The 17781-nt window shown below is 47.5% G+C and overlaps 1 protein-coding gene across 9 annotated transcripts in view; it reads right to left on the bottom strand.

The window, feature by feature from the left end:
• CCDC171 (coiled-coil domain containing 171) overlaps positions 1-17781 on the bottom strand; it is a 184417-nt gene that overhangs the window by 74390 nt on the left and 92246 nt on the right. The window contains exon 21 of one of the 9 annotated variants that reach the window (XM_033085315.2): positions 10159-10639. The exons of the other annotated variants lie outside the window; for them this stretch is intronic. Within the exon in view, the coding sequence (XP_032941206.1) occupies positions 10622-10639 (18 nt within the window). The 3' untranslated portion in view covers positions 10159-10621. Of the gene's footprint in view, positions 1-10158; positions 10640-17781 lie in introns of those variants that run through there. 9 annotated transcript variants of the gene reach the window in all.

The following is a 17781-nucleotide window of genomic DNA, read 5'->3' as shown; positions in this document are numbered from 1 at the left end:
CTCTCGATGGCATTGCTGGTCAGTCCAGGAATGATGTCGGCTTTGGCGAACCCTCGGCTGATAGTTCAGGTAGTTACTTTACCCCAGGCATCCAGTATCCACTGGCACACTGTAGCGTAACTTGCCCTGCGCAGCCTCCCGGTGTTGGTATAGGAGTGTTTGCCTTCCAACATCCACTCTTCCTACAGAGATCGCACTTTAGCCTTGAAGGAACGAATAATACCTATGTCCAGCGGCTGCAGTTCTTTGGTCAAGCCACCCGGTATTACAGCAAGTTCCGTCTTCTTTATTTTCACGATTTCTTTCACGGTTTCCGTCGTGTGGGCACGCATGGAATCCAAAATTAGCAGTCCTGGTAACTGATTAAAGAACCTATGCAATGTGCCACCGTAAACTTCCGTTAGCCAAATCTTCATTGCGTCTTCATCCATCCAGCCTTTTGAATTAACATGAACCTTTATTTCATCTGGAAATCTGTCTTTAGGGAGGGTTTTTCTTTTAAAAATGACCATGGGGCGTAATTTCTGCCCAGCTAGCAAAACGCCGAGGACGACCGTAAACGACGTCTTTTCATTCCCCGTGGTTCTTACCGGTACTGTCGGTGTTCCGGTGTGCTCTACGGTCCTCGTCAGAGGCATATCGAATGTGAGGGGTACTTCGTCCATGTTAATTATACAATGCGGTTGTATACTATTTTCAGAGATCTTGTTTTTGCAGTAACTCCGGAACCTGGCTACCTTTTCTTTGTAGTCCACCGGCAAGTGCTGACACACCGTGGTCTGTGTACGGACAGAGAGCTGCTGTCGCCTCATAAAGCGGAAGCACCAAGACGCTCCTGCTTGAAATTCTTCTATATGCAATTGATTTGCAATTGCTTTGGCTTGTATCCGAATGGCAACAGTAGATACACTTTGGCCAGCTGCCCTTCGCTCAGAAATCCACTGATAAACTCTTTCTTCCAGCTCTGGCCATCGTGCTCTGCGGCCACGGAAACTTTTCTTTGTCTTCCTTGCGAGACGAAGTTCGTCCTCCTGCTGTCTCCATCTGCGTACCATGCATTCATTAACGTGGAATGCTCTAGCTGCAGGTCTATTCCCATGTTCTTTTACATAGCTAATCGCTTTCAATTTAAACTCTGCGTCGTACGCTACTCTCTTCTCCGCAGCCATGCCGAGGGAAGAAGTCGCCGAGGAGAGAACGAGCCGAGAAGAGAACACGCCGAGGGCAGAACACGCCAAAAAAGAACGAGGTGCGGGAACTCATCCTGCTAAATACCCCTCCGTGCCCCAGTAATGCCGTCATCCACAGGCAGACAATAAGCTGTTCTCTAATTGGTTCATCGTCGGAACACCGGGAAACCATAGATTTCAGACTGTTTTGGCTCGGGACTGGACCAGCATGATACTAGGTAAGGGCAGATATCACTTTTTTGTCCATAAATTAGCCGCACCGGAATATTGGCCGCATTTCCGGGTTTCCACCAAAATTTTAGTCTTCTTGCTGCGGCTTGTATTCGTGAAATTACTGTAATTATATTTCAATTGCTATTTGAAAGATTTTACTTATAGTTTGACATGAAGATATAAAGATATTTGCAGAAATATTTGCAAAGAGAAAGGGAGAACATGGGAAAACATGACAAAGGTGAAAAATGATGAGGCCCTGGAGATATCCTAGATAAACAGTAGCAAAAAGCAAATCTGTGTATAAATTACTTCTATATCAAGAAGGTATAGAATGTACATAGTAAAAACTCCTACACATTGATAACTACAATACCAGGAAAAATAGGGTATAGAACACCTTCTTTAAAAATCACATGCTGTTTTAAAGATCTATTGATCCGCTCTGCACATCTCAAGGTAACACAGTTACTTTGTAGTTGATCCAATAATATAACAAAGATCTCCCAGGCACTGAATTTACCAAGAAGCCTTTCAGTATTTTTGAGTGAAAACTGAAAGACAGATTAAGGTCTTGAAATAACAGGGATAAATTATATGTAAGTACATATGCCTAATAACCACATGCTGTAATTACAGTAGTTTCACGAATACAAGCCGCACGGATTATAAGCCGCACCCCCGGTGCCTCGACAATGTTGCTGTCTTTGTCAATAGATAAGCCGCACCCCGAATATTAGCCGCACTTTCGTTCGTCGCGAGAATCCGTGCGCAGCTTTCACAAATTGGCCAATTAGTAAGAGGATCGCGGCATAGCGGGCTTTACTGGCTCGGGGCGGGGCCAGGCAGGCTCGGCCCGCTCATGGTTGCCGACGGGGCCGGGTGGCCCAGCTCAGCGCCACGGCTCGGCGGGGCTGGCCGGGTGGTGCTGCTGCCGCCGCCGCCGGGCTCGCTGGCCCCCCTCTCCCGTCAGCACCGCCCCGCTGCCGCGTTCGCTCGCCCGGCTGGCAGGGCTGCCGCCGCCGGGCTCGCCGTCCGCCCCGCTGCCGCTTTCGCTCGCCCCGCGCCGCGCCTCGCGAGCGCCGCGCCCGCCCCGCGGCGCTTTCGCGGCTCGCGGTTCGCGGCTCGCGGTTCGCGGCTCGCGGTTCGCGGCTCGCGGTTCGCGGCTCGCGGTTCGCGGCTCGCGGTTCGCGGCTCGCGGTTCGCGGCTCGCGGTTCGCGGCTCGCGGTTCGCGGCTCGCGGTTCGCGGCTCGCGGTTCGCGGCTCGCGGTTCGCGGCTCGCGGTGGCGCTTTCGCGGCTCGCGGTTCGCGGCTCGCGGCTCGCGGCTCGCGGCTCGCGGCTCGCGGCTCGCGGTGGCGCTTTCGCGGTTCGCGGCTCGCGGCTCGCGGCTCGCGGCTCGCGGTTCGCGGCTCGCGGTTCGCGGCTCGCGGCTCGCGGCTCGCGGCTCGCGGCTCGCGGCTCGCGGCTCGCGGCTCGCGGTGGCGCTTTCGCGGTTCGCGGCTCGCGGCTCGCGGCTCGCGGTTCGCGGCTCGCGGTGGCGCTTTCGCGGTTCGCGGTTCGCGGCTCGCGGTTCGCGGCTCGCGGTTCGCGGCTCGCGGTTCGCGGCTCGCGGTTCGCGGCTCGCGGTTCGCGGCTCGCGGTGGCGCTTTCGCGGTTCGCGGCTCGCGGCTCGCGGTTCGCGGCTCGCGGTTCGCGGCTCGCGGTGGCGCTTTCGCGGTTCGCGGCTCGCGGCTCGCGGTTCGCGGCTCGCGGTTCGCGGCTCGCGGTTCGCGGCTCGCGGCTCGCGGCTCGCGGCTCGCGGCTCGCGGCTCGCGGTTCGCGGCTCGCGGCGGCGCTTTCGCGAGCGGCGGCGCTTTCGCTCGCCGAGCGGCGCTTTCGCGAGCGCTGCTTTCGCTCGCCCCGCCGGCAGGGCTGCCGCCGCCGCCACCACGCTCGCCGGCCGCCCCCTCCCGTCTGCACCGCCGCCGCGTTTCCTCGCCCTGGCCGGCACTGCAGGCCCCCGCACCGCCGGGCTCCCCCACGCTGCTGGCCCCGATTATGCTGGGCTTCCCCCGCTGCCAGGCAGCCCCACCCGCCGGCCTTCCTGCTTCTGCCATGCTCCCCTGCACTGCTAGCCCCAGTTCTCCCGGGCTCCCCCGCCCTGCTGGCTCAGGCTCTGCCGCCCGCCCCCCACACTGCTGGCCCCGCCTCTGCCAGGCTTTCCCACCTCTGCCGGGGCCGGCCGGGCTCCAGCTTGGCTTGGGGCTGCCGCGGGCTCTCACTTCCGTGTTGGCAGCTTTTAGAATTTTGTTAATAGATTAGCCGCCCCGGAATATTAGCCGCACTTCCGGGTTTCCACCAAAATTTTGGTCAAATTGGTGCGGCTTGTATTCGTGAAATTACTGTACACAATAATCCCATTTTTCTTCCAAATTACTTGTCAATAAATCTTTCTTACTGCACTATAAATTCCAAGGTCATGGACAGAGGTATTTATTAGTATAATTACAATGCAGAAATAAAACCATTAAGCTTTTAGATCCCAATATTGTTCCATTTATTCTCTCCTTTCCCCAAGGGGGAGGTGAATAGTTCCTACAAATGGAATACCCAGAAAATATTGGAAGCTACTTTTAAAAGACTAAAAATGTGCTGCTTCATACAGTTACTTTGTTTAAGTTCTCACTTATCTAAACTTTGATAGAACATCAGATTTATCTTTTTTTTTTAATCCTACAGTGCAGCAAACAGATCCAGGATCAAAAGTATTCTCTGAAATAGACATTGTTACTACACTATTAACATTAAAGCAGTCTGGATTTCACTGTGCACAATCATATACTGGATCAAAAATCCCAAAGATCTCAGCCATCTGTCAAGAAGTAACTTGCAGTCCAAATTTGTGGACTCTTGTTTCCACAATTGCATATTCCTAGGCACCAATCTATGTGTCTTGGTTACTTTCCTGGTCATAATTAGGTCTCAAAGATTAACTAGAGTGTTGTTACATAATCATGACTTATTCCAGTGTTCAATCTCAGTGTCTAAGTTACATATAAATTGATTTTATGGTGAGAGCATTTTCTCAGAGTTATCTTAAACTCCTCAGCAAGTTAAAAATAAAATATGAATTTTTCTTACTTAGGGATGCTTTTCCTTATTTTTTAAATAAATAGTGTTTACATCTGATGTGATCGAACATAAATGTAATAAATTACAGTAAATTCACGAATACAAGCCGCACTGAGTATAAGCCACATCTCTGGGTGTTGGCAAATATTTCGGTTTTTGTCCATAGATAAGCCGCACCCGAATATAAGCCGCTCTGTCGTTCGCAGCGAGGACCCGCGTGCAATTAGTAACAGAACCGCGGGAGGGCGGGGTTTACTGGCTGAGCTAAGGCTGTGCAGGCTCGGCCCGCTAGGGACTGCTGACGGGGCCAGGTGGCCCAGCCCGGTGCTGCCGCTCGGGGCCGGTCGCCGCTGCCACTGGGCTCGGTCACCCCGGGTCGGTGCTGCCCCGTGGTGGCAGGCAGGGACGGAGCTTCCCCTGCTCCTACGGCAGCGGCGGCGGGCGGGGACGGAGCTTTCCCGCGCCCGTGGCGCTGGCGGCGGGCAGGGACGGAGTTTCCCCGCTCCTGCTGCGGCGGTGGCGGGCGGGGACAAAGCACCCCGTCGGCTCCCCGAGCCGCGGCAATGGCTGCACGGGGCTCCCGTCGGCTCCCCGAGCCGCAGCAATGGTGGCGTGCGCTTCCCCCCCCTCCCCGGGCCACAGCAATGGCAGCGCGGGGCTCCCGTCGGCTCCCCGAGCCGCAGCAATGGCGGCGCGCGCTTCCCCCCGCTCCTTGGGCCGCAGCAATGGCAGCGCGGGGTCCCGTCGGCTCCCCGAGCCGCAGCAATGGCGGCACGGGCTTCCACCCCCCTCCCCGGGCCGCAGCAATGGCGGCGCGGGCTTCCCCCCCCCTCCCTGGGCCGCAGCAATGGCGGTGCGGGCTTCCCCCCCACCTCCCCGGGCCGCGGTAGGGGCGGCCCGGGTCCCCCCTCTCCTCCCCGGGCCGCGGCAATGGCGGCGCCGGGCCCCCCCCGTCTCTCCCCTGGGCTGTGGCAGAGGAGGAAAGAGAGCTCTCCCGCCTCTCTCCCCGCCCCCCGTGCTGCCTGCAGGGAGCCAGGCTCCACCCGCGGTGCAACAGAGTAGCGATTTGTAACAATCGCAAAATGCTGACTTTGCAGCTGCTCGGCTCAGCACTCTGGCAGGCACTTCTGAGGTTGTATTAGCCGCTCCTGATTATTAGCCGCATTTCCGTTTTAGGAGCAAAATCTTAGTCAAATTGGTGCGGCTTGTATTCGTGAAATTACTGTACTTTAATTCTTCTTCTAATGTTTATCATTTTCTTGCTATATAAAGGTAGTAAATAATATACCTGAATAATATTCTTAATACCAACCAATAAATTATTGTATAGTGTCATAATTTAAGGGAAAAAATGTTCACCTGGTGCAAATACATGTTCAAATTCCAATGTAAAACCTTAAAATTGCTCAAAAATTAACTATTACTGACATTCAACTTGTTAGACTGGACAGAACAGGAAATGCAGAGAAATTAAACAGAAACACAACAGTAATGATGATATCCTTTCAAAATAAGAGATTCCAATTAAATTATGGTTGTGTGACTTATAATATTTTGAATTGTTGCATTGACCTTCATGTTAATGCAAACATACAATGAGTTCATAACCACACATTTTAATTTTATTCTTCCTCCCACTCTAGTCATTACTTACTTATTTTCCAGAAAGCTTGACTCAGAAAAATTAAGGCAGACCTTCAGCAACTTGGTTGACAGTTGCTTGGCTGTCAACTGATGACTACCACACAAAAACACATCTAAAAGCCACGTACTGACTTCAGTCCCTCCAGACAAATGCTAATACTGTTGAATGTTCTATGCACAGAACAAAGGAAATACATAGATTTAAAAACCTATCTAGGAACAAGTTCTTCACTCAGAGGGTTGTTGGGCACTGCTCCCCAGGGAACTGGTCGCAAAACCAGCCTGACAAGAGTTCAAGAAGCATTTGGACAATGCTCTCAGGCACATGGTGTGACTCTTGGGATTATTGTGCAGGGTCAGGAGTTGGACTTGATGATCATTGTGAGTCTTTTCCAACTCAGGATTTCCTACAATTCAATGAATCTAACTCCTTGAACAAACCACAGAAGCATGAAATTTAAAGTGAAGTTTAAGTTCAGAGATCTGAGATACAGATTCACAAATAGTAATAAAATGCAGAACTTTATCTAGGTTGTGTTCTCTTTTGTTTGCGAAAAAGATCTCTTGGGTTTAGCCCACAACTGTGTGCTATCTATGTGACTTCCTATTATGCAGAGACAGCAACTCCTAGAAGGAAGACTATCACTTCCCATAAATAATTCCACATACAGTGTATAGCAACCTAAAAAGAAAAAAGCACAAAGAATCAGCTCTATGACAAGTTTCTAGCTAACCTAAATCTTTGAAGACTAAGAAGTTAGCAGTAGTGGAAGTTCTGCAACAGAGCAGAATGAACAGTTCTACTTATTTTACAAATAGTGTTAACACAAATTGAAATACCTGACAAATCTCTTTAACCTGGAACTTATTCTACTAAGAAAACACATTACCTCTTTCAACTTACCATTCTTTCAACTAAGAACAGAGCAGATGACAACACTAATCCATTCTTACCTACTTTATAAATAAATGTTTTAAAAAAACCCCCACATTTAATTAACGAATTATGAATTTTATTTTCTAACCTATTCAGAAGAGAGCTTGCTCCTCTTTAACATGGTAAACTTCATTAATAAGTTCTCTGTTAAGTTAGATGCTAGTGGTAATCAGCTACACTGCTTTCTTTAAGGAATGGCCTTGTATTTTATCAGGCAATGCACAGAAATGCAGTTTCTTCTCAAAGAAACAAGTTTTTAGAATCAACAGTATCCCTAGTGCATCCAAATTCTAGCCATCTTTTCAACTTACGATGTCAAAGAAAAAACCTCAAATCCTATTTCTAGATCAAATTCTATTTCTTAGAACAGTAAGTGTTCTTACTGTTACTGCAATCTTTCTGAGAAGCATGAAAATCACTTGGTGTTCCTCACGTAAGTGAAGTCTTCTAACCTTTCTCCAAGTGAGAATACTGCAGCATTTTCAGAAATAACTGTAAAACTCACTCACAAGATATGTGTAGTAGTACTCATAAAAGAAATTTTGTAAATATTTGAAATGGTCTTTCAGAGAAAGTATGTGGCTATAAATATATGAAGACGAGAAGAAATGAAAAGCAGAAAATTATGTATCACCTTCACCTCAAATTCATCTGAACTGAGAGCCTGCTGAGGGAAAACATCCATTCTAACAAACAGAAAATTCCCAATCTTCATCTGAATCTAATGGATTCAGATATATCTGTTTCATGAAGGATACTCTGGACAAAGAATATGTATGTATGATTTGAATGACATAGGTACTGAAAACAAACATTCCAAATCTTCCCACCAGAAAACATCTTTTTTGAGTGTTATCAAAGCATTTGGACAATTTTTTTTTCCCCTCACTTACTCTGTCATAAATTAATGGCAGCTTCACTAAACTCAACAGATTAAACAAACCCAAAATTTATGGTACCTTCTTCTAAAACAAGTATTGAAGTCTATGTTGAGGCATATCAGTATCATGTAATATGATTTAACATCTATTGCACTGGAGCTATTAATTAACAATTTATAGAACTTATTCCATAAATAGAACCTTAAAAATACATAGGCACTAATATACCTAAAAGGAAGTAAATATATTCCTATATATCTATGGGAAACAAAAATACTTTACTTGATTAAGACCAGCTGGTATCAGCAATTAAAAATATGTCTGTTATTGATACCTGTTTAGCATTTGTAAAAGTTTTTCTTCAAAGAATAAGGAATCAGAGCAAATGATGCACCTCATCTAATACAAAGAAGTGATGTTAAAGAGTTGTTTAGTTCCAGCTGACCTTGAACGTAATTGGCTAATTTGGATGTCTCTGTGGTATATGCCACTAAGAAGATAAAAATATACAGGATTAAAATCTGAACTGATAAAGCTAAGAAATTAAACATTACTCCTTTAATAAGCTTACTTTATGAAAGTACATGAATACCAAAATATCTCTTTACTGATTGCTGTTGAACTGTGAATAAGTTTAAAAAAAAGTATCTAATATTTTAATTTTATTCTTAGCTGTTTAGAAATTATGAATAAAGAATTCAAAGCAAGTCTATTATTTTTACTCCATGCCACTCTACCCTACCTGACCTTACTTTTATGCCATCACACTCACCAAATTTCATATACCCTTAAGTCTATACAAGTAATATTATTTTGTATCTTAAGGTGATGATGGGGGCATATTTTTTCTATTTTATTTTTTACAGTGCAACAGTAAGGGTTTTTTCCTGTATTATTTAAGCACTTAAAAACAACAGTTTTATAAGGGCAAAGTTGATTATTACAAAGATGAGATTGTTTCACTGTACTGCAAAATGAGAGCTACAAAAAGCCCCACAAAAACGCCAAACATTTTAAGTCACAATATGCAATCAAGCTAAAGAAAAGGATCTGTCAATTAAGATGCCAAGGCAAAGGCAGAGACCATTTCTTCCTGTTGTGAATAAAGGCATGAACAAGGTTGGATTGTGGTTAACTGTGGGAGACAAAAGAAACTTTATCTTATATTTTAAAACCAATACATATACAGCTCAAAATTCAAGGAGCACTTATACTTCTTGTTATGAAAGTATTATATTAGACTGCCACTTGAGTTTCAAAAGTACATATTCAACACAGTTTGGTACTGTAAAAACAATGATAAAAGGTGAAGCTGAAACAATGATTTAGGATGCATATATTGTAAAATTTTATCTGCATGATTAAAAAACATTCAAGGAACACTAGATCATTAACATGTGTTGACTGTTCTTGTCTCCTTTTTTGATACAGTCACAGATACAAGCTCTCACAATCAAAATCCATTTTTGTGCTACCTTTTGTAGTAAATATAATGAAAAAATGGAGAGATATCAATTAATCTTCTAAGTTGAGGTACAGTACACACAACAAGCCTACAACTTAAATTTGGTTTAAAACTTCTCAGTAGGAAGGATTGAGACTTGCAAAGTAATAAACCAAATCAGCATACCTGTAAGTAGTGAACTTCAGCCCTAAAGTTTATTTTTCAATATTCTTTGCCTCCATTCTATCACCTATATTATTACATTGCATTGTATCTTTAAAGCTTTCAGCAATAACCAAGCATTTTACACTAAATGAAGTTGTTCCAGTAGCAAACAACTGTTAAAGACTGCAGAATTAGGATGCATTTTAGGATCATGACTGTCTCAAAAAAATGCTATGTAGCCTTCAATTTATATAAATCAGAACCTGTGAAACAAAATTCAGTATAGAATAATCTATGTAACATATTTGTTTAAAAGTTCCTCCTATATTTTAATTGCCTAAAATTGACCTTTTTCTGAATTTTCTCTGAATAAATGAAAAGGCATGTTTTAAACAAAGCAAAACATGGGGGAAAAAATGTGTTAATGTATAAAAAGTAGACAGAAATTAAGATTTCAAATACGATTTGTCTTCTAGTCCTTCCCTTCTTTGTATTCCTAATAGCCATTTAAAAATCTTGAATCAAGCATTTCTCGAAGAAATCAAACACAAGAGTCACACATATACACTGCAGTTATATCAGAAAGAAAATAGCAATAGTATTAACAAGCAACCTGACTGAAAACACTATCAAGTTTATTCTTCCATTTAAACAAACGACTTAAAATAGGGAACTGCGAGGGAGAAAAAATCTCCATAAAATCCAACAGGTAAATTGGAAATATCACTGTCTTTTACTGTTAGTGAGATAAGGCATTTTTAATAAATAATACCACTAGTAAAAACTTTCCTTAATAAATTTGACAACATCCTTCAGTATCTTCCACTATACATCACTTCAAATCTCTACTCTGCTGCAACTCATCCTCCTTGACATCTACTTTCATTGTTACATTTTCAATATATTTTCTGACATTTCTACTAGTTTTGTAGCTTGAATCGTTTTGGTTCTCCTCCTGCTTGACACTTCTTCTCTCAGAATTACAAGTGCTTCTATTTCAATATACTGGTGAAGCAGTCTCTTTTGCTCAGTTGTCAATTCACAGAAGAATACTGGGAAATGGAAAGACCGTAGTAGGGTTGAAGAGCAGACAAGCAGCAAAACTTACTTTAAATAGAAAATAAATAAAAGCTGCAGAGATCAGGTCACCACCCATTACTGCTTGTTTCACAAAGTTTCTTCTCTTCCCGTGTGTTGTGGGTTGGCGAGGTTTAGAAATTTTTCCCATTATTATGTTAAGCTAGCCGGGATGGCTCTCCTATTAGCCGTTAAGAGCTGGAGATAAAGGACTGCTGAAGCAATGATGGCCCATTAGGGAAAGGTGGAGTCCTGCTTTTGTGTTCCGCAAGTAAGAGGACACGGGGGGGTAGGAGAACTACACAGCTCGCCGGCCGAACTCGAGGAGAGAGGTTCCGTTTCTCCTGTTGGGATCAGGCTTCTTGGATTTGGACTGCTAAAGCTTTCTGCTTCCTCTGAACAACTGGGAACTGGGACGCCCACGGTGAGCAGAGTTTCCTTCCTCTCACCCTTTTCTTCCACCTGGGGTGGTGAGGCCACCTGGCCCCCTCCCCTGCCCCTGCAGCAGCCGCGACTAAGAAGCCGCCCGCCCTGATCCATCGGAGAGTCATCGGTGACTGAAAAAAAAGGGACTGGGACTGAATTCCGTTCTGTTCTGTCACTGTTTTTTTTTCTTTCGTATAGCTGATGCTGTTTTTGTTTGTCTTATAAATGTTTCAGTAAAGAACTGTTATTCCCAACCTATACCTTTTTTGTGCCTGCGAGTTCCTGAATTCCCTTTTCCTGGTAATACTGTCCCTTTAAACCGGGACAGATCTTGGCGCCCGAACGTGTGGCACGAGGTTAAGGAATAACAGTTCTTCGGTTGCCTGAGACTGTTTTTTTTTTGTGTGTGCTAGCAACATGTGGTCCAGTTTAATCTGGTTTGGGCTGCACGTGTTCATACATGTATATCTCCCATTTGCAAACCCTTACATAAGCATGGGCCCTGTAACTAAGGCTACTGTAACTGTTATCGAACTTGCTTTATGGGTTGATAAGGTGAGGAATTCATGGATTTTTAACTTCCTTTGGACGGCGGGTACATGGATTCAGGGATACCACACACTAAATGCATGTTTTTGGGATTACTTTAATAATGGCACCTACTGTGAGGGAATAACACCAGGGGAAATTTTCTCCCAACCCCTCACCCAAATTTTTGGGTCTACCCCACCAGTTTTTGAAGGGTTCAGATTTCCTCTGAATGCTAATGATATCGTACAGTGGCTGGTGTTACTGATAGGCTTGTCCTATTTAACATTAAGAGATAACAGGGGATTGAGCTGGATAACAACTCTGATACCTACTCCAGGAAATAGGGATGCTGCCACAGAGCCTGACCCTGCCCCAGAGACTAGGGATGCTGCCACAGAGCCTGACCCTGCCCCAGAGACTAGGGATGCGGCCACAGAGACTGACCCTGCCCCAGAGACTAGGGATGCTGCCACAGAACCTGACCCTGCCCCAGAGACTAGGGATGCTGCCACAGAGCCTGACCCTGCCCCAGAGACTAGGGATGCTGCCACAGAACCTGACCCTGCCCCAAAGACTAGGGATGCTGCCCCAGAGCCTGACCCTGCCCCACAGCCCATCTCAGAAAGAAACCAGCCGGAGTGGGTGGGGCTTCTAGTGAAGCAGATGAGTGAGATGGGCCAGATGATGAAGGAGTACCTCTCCCCAGCTGGTGACAAGCCCTGCCATAAAGGGGGAGAATCCAGTGATGCTGTAGTGGAACCCATAGGTGTTACATCTGCCCAGGGTCCAGCTGAATTGCAAGGGCACTCACAGCCAGCAGCAGTCGCCCCTGTAGAAACTAGGAAGTCTAAAATGAAAGCAAGGCACCTAGACAAAGAGGACCAGAGAGGAGGGCCCTCACAACCAGCAGGGGAGCCAGAGGTTGAAATCATCACTGAGTCCCTGTCTTATGAAAATCTCCGCAATCTGCGGAAAGATATTGCACGACGGGGCCGGGAGGCTTTGACAACTTGGTTACTTCGGGTCTGGGACCTTATGGGTACAGGTGTGCACTTGGATGGTACAGAGGCAAGGAATTTGGGATCCTTGTCCCAGGACTCAGGTGTGGACCAAATATTCGTAAGGGAGCCAGGCCCACTTCCCCTCTGGGAGCGGCTTTTAATGAGTGTAAGAGAGAGGTTTGTCAACAAAGAAAGAATGCAGGAGTACCATAATAGAATTCATTGGAAAACCGTTGAGGAAGGGATTCAACAGCTGAGAGAGGTGGCGGTACTGGAGGTACTCTTTGGGAGGGATGGACAGCATGACAATGACCCTGACAAGGTCAGGTGCACAGGTCACATGCTGTGGAACCTGGCAAACCGAGGGCCATCTCAATACACCACCTTCATCGCAATGATTAATGCTGATGAGCACCGAGAAACAGTGAGCTCTGTTGCTAACAAGCTTAGGGATTTTCACAGTATGATGAATGGCGTAGTGCAGGCCCAGGTTTCTTCCGTGGTCCAAGAGATGAGGGGGATGAGGGAGGAGATCAGGGAGGTGAGGGGGATGAGAGGTGACATAAGTGAGATGAGGGAGGAGATCAGGAAGATCAAAGCAGCACCAGTGCGAGCCTCATACCCCAAGGTTACAGCCCAACGCCCCCCAGCTAGTGGAAGAGGGTACACCCCACGAGCTGACCTATGGTTTTTCCTGCGTGACCATGGGGAAGATATGGGAAAATGGGATGGGAAACCCACTTCTGTCTTGGCAGCACGGGTGCGTCAACTCAGGGAGGGAAATGCTAACCGAGGGAGTTACACTAAAGTGAAGGTAGCCTCAACCTCCCATGACCAAGGTGCTGGGCATTACAGAAGGGAGGATGATCTGTCAGACCCACTTGAAGGAACCTCCACTATGTATGTTCAGGAAAGGAGTAATAGCCAGGGCTAGAGGGGCCCTGCCTCTAGCCAGGGAGAGGCACGGGATAACAGAGTCTATTGGATGGTGTGGGTCCGATGGCCTGGCACATCAGAACCACAAGAATACAGGGTATTAGTTGATACTGGTTCACAATGCACTCTAATACCATCAGAACATGTGGGGGAAGAGCGTGTTTCCATTGTTGGGGTGACGGGGGGATCACAGGAATTGTCTTTGCTGGAAGCTGAGGTGAGCCTGACAGGAGAGGGGTTGCAGAAACATCCGATTGTAACTGGCCCAGAGGCACCGCCCATTCTAGGCATAGATTTTCTCAGGAGTGGCTACTACAAAGACCCAAAGGGATACAGATGGGCTTTTGGAATAGCTGCTGTAGTGGCAGAGGGCATTAAGCAGTTGAACACCTTGCCTGGACTGTCAGAAAACCCATCTGCAGTGGGACTTCTGAAGGTGGAAGAGCAGCGAGTGCCAATTGCCACCTCAACAGTGCACCGCCGGCAGTACCGGACGAATCGAGATGCTGTGATCCCCATCCACAAGATGATCCGTGAGCTGGAGAGCCAAGGGGTGGTCAGCAAAACCCACTCACCCTTCAACAGCCCCATCTGGCCCGTGCGCAAGTCTGATGGAGAATGGAGATTGACTGTGGACTATCGTGCGTTGAACGAAGTGACTCCACCACTGAGCGCTGCCGTGCCGGACATGCTGGAGCTCCAGTACGAGCTGGAGTCCAAGGCAGCAAGGTGGTATGCCACCATTGACATTGCCAACGCATTTTTCTCCATTCCTCTGGCAGCAGAGTGCAGGCCTCAGTTTGCCTTTACATGGAGGGGCGTGCAGTACACGTGGAATCGTCTGCCCCAGGGGTGGAAACACAGCCCCACCATCTGTCATGGACTGATCCAGGCTGCACTGGAAAAGGGTGAGGCTCCAGAACACTTGCAATACATCGATGACATCATTGTGTGGGGGAACACGGCAGTGGAGGTATTTGAGAAAGGAGAAAAGATCATCCAGATTCTGCTGAGAGCCGGCTTTGCCATTAAAAAGAGCAAAGTCAAAGGACCTGCCCGAGAGATCCAGTTCCTGGGAGTAAAGTGGCAAGATGGACGGCGCCAGATCCCCACTGAGGTCATCAATAAGATCACCGCAATGTCTCCACCAACCAGCAAGAAGGAAACACAAGCTTTCCTAGGTGCCATAGGCTTTTGGAGAATGCACATTCCTGAGTACAGCCAGATTGTGAGCCCTCTCTACCTGGTCACCCGTAAGAAGAACGATTTCCACTGGGGTGCTGAGCAACAGCAAGCCTTTGCCCAGATCAAGCAGGAGATCGCTCATGCAGTGGCCCTTGGCCCAGTCAGGACGGGACCAGAGGTAAAGAATGTGCTTTATTCTGCAGCCGGGAACCATGGCTTGTCCTGGAGCCTTTGGCAGAAGGTGCCTGGGGAGACTCGAGGCCGACCTCTGGGATTCTGGAGCCGGAGCTATAGAGGGTCTGAAGCCAACTATACTCCCACAGAGAAGGAGATCTTGGCTGCCTATGAAGGAGTCCAAGCTGCCTCAGAGGTGATTGGGACGGAAGCACAACTCCTCCTGGCACCCCGACTACCAGTGCTGGGGTGGATGTTCAAAGGAAAGGTTCCCTCTACCCACCACGCCACCGACGCCACATGGAGCAAGTGGATTGCCCTCATCACGCAACGCGCCCGCATCGGAAACCCAAATCGCCCTGGGATTTTGGAGATAATTACGAACTGGCCAGAAGGTGAAAATTTTGGTCTCGCCGATGATGAGGAGCAAGAACAAGTGAGCCGCGCTGAGGAAGCCCCACCGTATAACCAACTGCCAGCAGATGAAACATGCTATGCTCTTTTCACCGACGGCTCCTGCCGCGTCGTGGGAATGAACCGGAAGTGGAAAGCAGCCGTATGGAGCCCCACACGACAGGTTGCACAAGCTACTGAAGGAGAAGGTGGATCAAGTCAATTTGCTGAACTCAAAGCTGTTCAGCTGGCCCTGGACATTGCTGAAAGAGAGAAGTGGCCAAAGCTCTACCTTTATACTGACTCGTGGATGGTAGCCAATGCCCTGTGGGGTTGGCTGGAAAGATGGAAAAAGGCAAACTGGCAACGTAGGGGAAAACCAATCTGGGCTGCCGACGAGTGGAAAGACATTGCCACCCGGGTAGAGAAGCTACCTGTGAAAGTTCGTCACGTGGATGCCCATGTCCCCAAGAGTCGGGCTAATGAGGAACACCAACACAACGAGCAGGTTGATCAGGCCTCAAAGATAGAGGTGTCACAAATAGACCTGGATTGGCAACACAAGGGAGAATTGTTCCTGGCTCGATGGGCCCATGACGCCTCAGGTCATCAGGGCAGAGATGCCACGTATAAGTGGGCACGAGACCGAGGGGTGGATCTAACCATGGACAGTATCTCTCAAGTCATCCATGACTGTGATACGTGCACTGCCATCAAACAGGCCAAGCGAGTGAAGCCCCTCTGGTATGGTGGGCGTTGGTCCAAATATAAGTACAGGGAGGGCTGGCAGATTGACTACATCACACTGCCTCAGACCCGCCAAGGCAAGCGCTACGTGCTGACCATGGTGGAAGCCACCACCGGATGGTTGGAGACCTACCCTGTGCCTCATGCCACTGCTCGGAACACCATCCTGGGCCTTGAGAAACAGGTCCTTTGGAGGCATGGCACCCCTGAGAGAATTGAGTCAGACAACGGGACTCATTTCAAGAACAGCCTCATAAACAGCTGGGCTAGGGAACACGGCATTGAGTGGGTGTACCACATCCCCTACCATGCACCTGCAGCTGGGAAGGTCGAACGGTGCAATGGCCTGCTTAAAACCACCTTGAAGGCACTGGGTGGGGGGACTTTCAAGAACTGGGAAAGTAATCTACCAAAGGCCACATGGTTAGTGAATACCCGAGGTTCCACTAACCGAGCAGGCCCTGCCCAATCTGAGCTCTTGGGAACACCAGATGGGGATAAGGTTCCAGTGGTACACATGAGAGGTATGCTAGGGAAAACTGTTTGGGTGAACTCTGCCTCCAGCAAAGACAATCCTGTCCGTGGGGTGGTTTTTGCTCAAGGACCAGGTTGTACCTGGTGGGTGATGCAAAAGGATGGAGAAACCCGATGCATACCCCAAGGAGACCTTGTTCTGGGGTGAACTACCTATGATACTGTGTCTGTAACTGCATGTATGTATGTAATTTAAAGGCTCTAATTTAATGTAGTATGTTAGCATGGAAAAAATTTGGGGTGGATAATGTTGTGGGTTGGCGAGGTTTAGAAATTTTTCCCATTATTATGTTAAGCTAGCCGGGATGGCTCTCCTATTAGCCGTTAAGAGCTGGAGATAAAGGACTGCTGAAGCAATGATGGCCCATTAGGGAAAGGTGGAGTCCTGCTTTTGTGTTCCGCAAGTAAGAGGACACGGGGGGGGGGGTAGGAGAACTACACAGCTCGCCGGCCGAACTCGAGGAGAGAGGTTCCGTTTCTCCTGTTGGGATCAGGCTTCTTGGATTTGGACTGCTAAAGCTTTCTGCTTCCTCTGAACAACTGGGAACTGGGACGCCCACGGTGAGCAGAGTTTCCTTCCTCTCACCCTTTTCTTCCACCTGGGGTGGTGAGGCCACCTGGCCCCCCTCCCCTGCCCCTGCAGCAGCCGCGACTAAGAAGCCGCCCGCCCTGATCCATCGGAGAGTCATCGGTGACTGAAAAAAAAGGGACTGGGACTGAATTCCGTTCTGTTCTGTCACTGTTTTTTTTTCTTTCGTATAGCTGATGCTGTTTTTGTTTGTCTTATAAATGTTTCAGTAAAGAACTGTTATTCCCAACCTATACCTTTTTTGTGCCTGCGAGTTCCTGAATTCCCTTTTCCTGGTAATACTGTCCCTTTAAACCGGGACACCGTGTTAGATATCCACCTGGTTTCAAGCCTTTAATACTCTCTCTGTTGCTTTGTTTGTTATCAGAGATTCTGATAACATCATCTTTTCCCTCATTATTCATAATGTCTACAGAAAACTCTAAATTCTGATGAAAAAGGATTTCCCTCTATTGTCACCTCACATATTCCAAACTGACAAATATATTCTCTATCCTAAGATTATATTCAGGAAACAGGCAATCCAGATTTTAAAATATTATGGTGATCTCTATCAAAAATCAAAGTGTCCCTGTACTTTTTCCTTTATTTTTTCTATACA

Source organism: Catharus ustulatus, chromosome Z, assembly GCF_009819885.2.
Source record: "Catharus ustulatus isolate bCatUst1 chromosome Z, bCatUst1.pri.v2, whole genome shotgun sequence".
Classification (NCBI taxonomy): domain Eukaryota; kingdom Metazoa; phylum Chordata; class Aves; order Passeriformes; family Turdidae; genus Catharus; species Catharus ustulatus.
The sequence above is the reverse complement of the archived record's forward strand: the minus strand, read 5'-3'. Positions and strand labels throughout refer to the sequence as shown.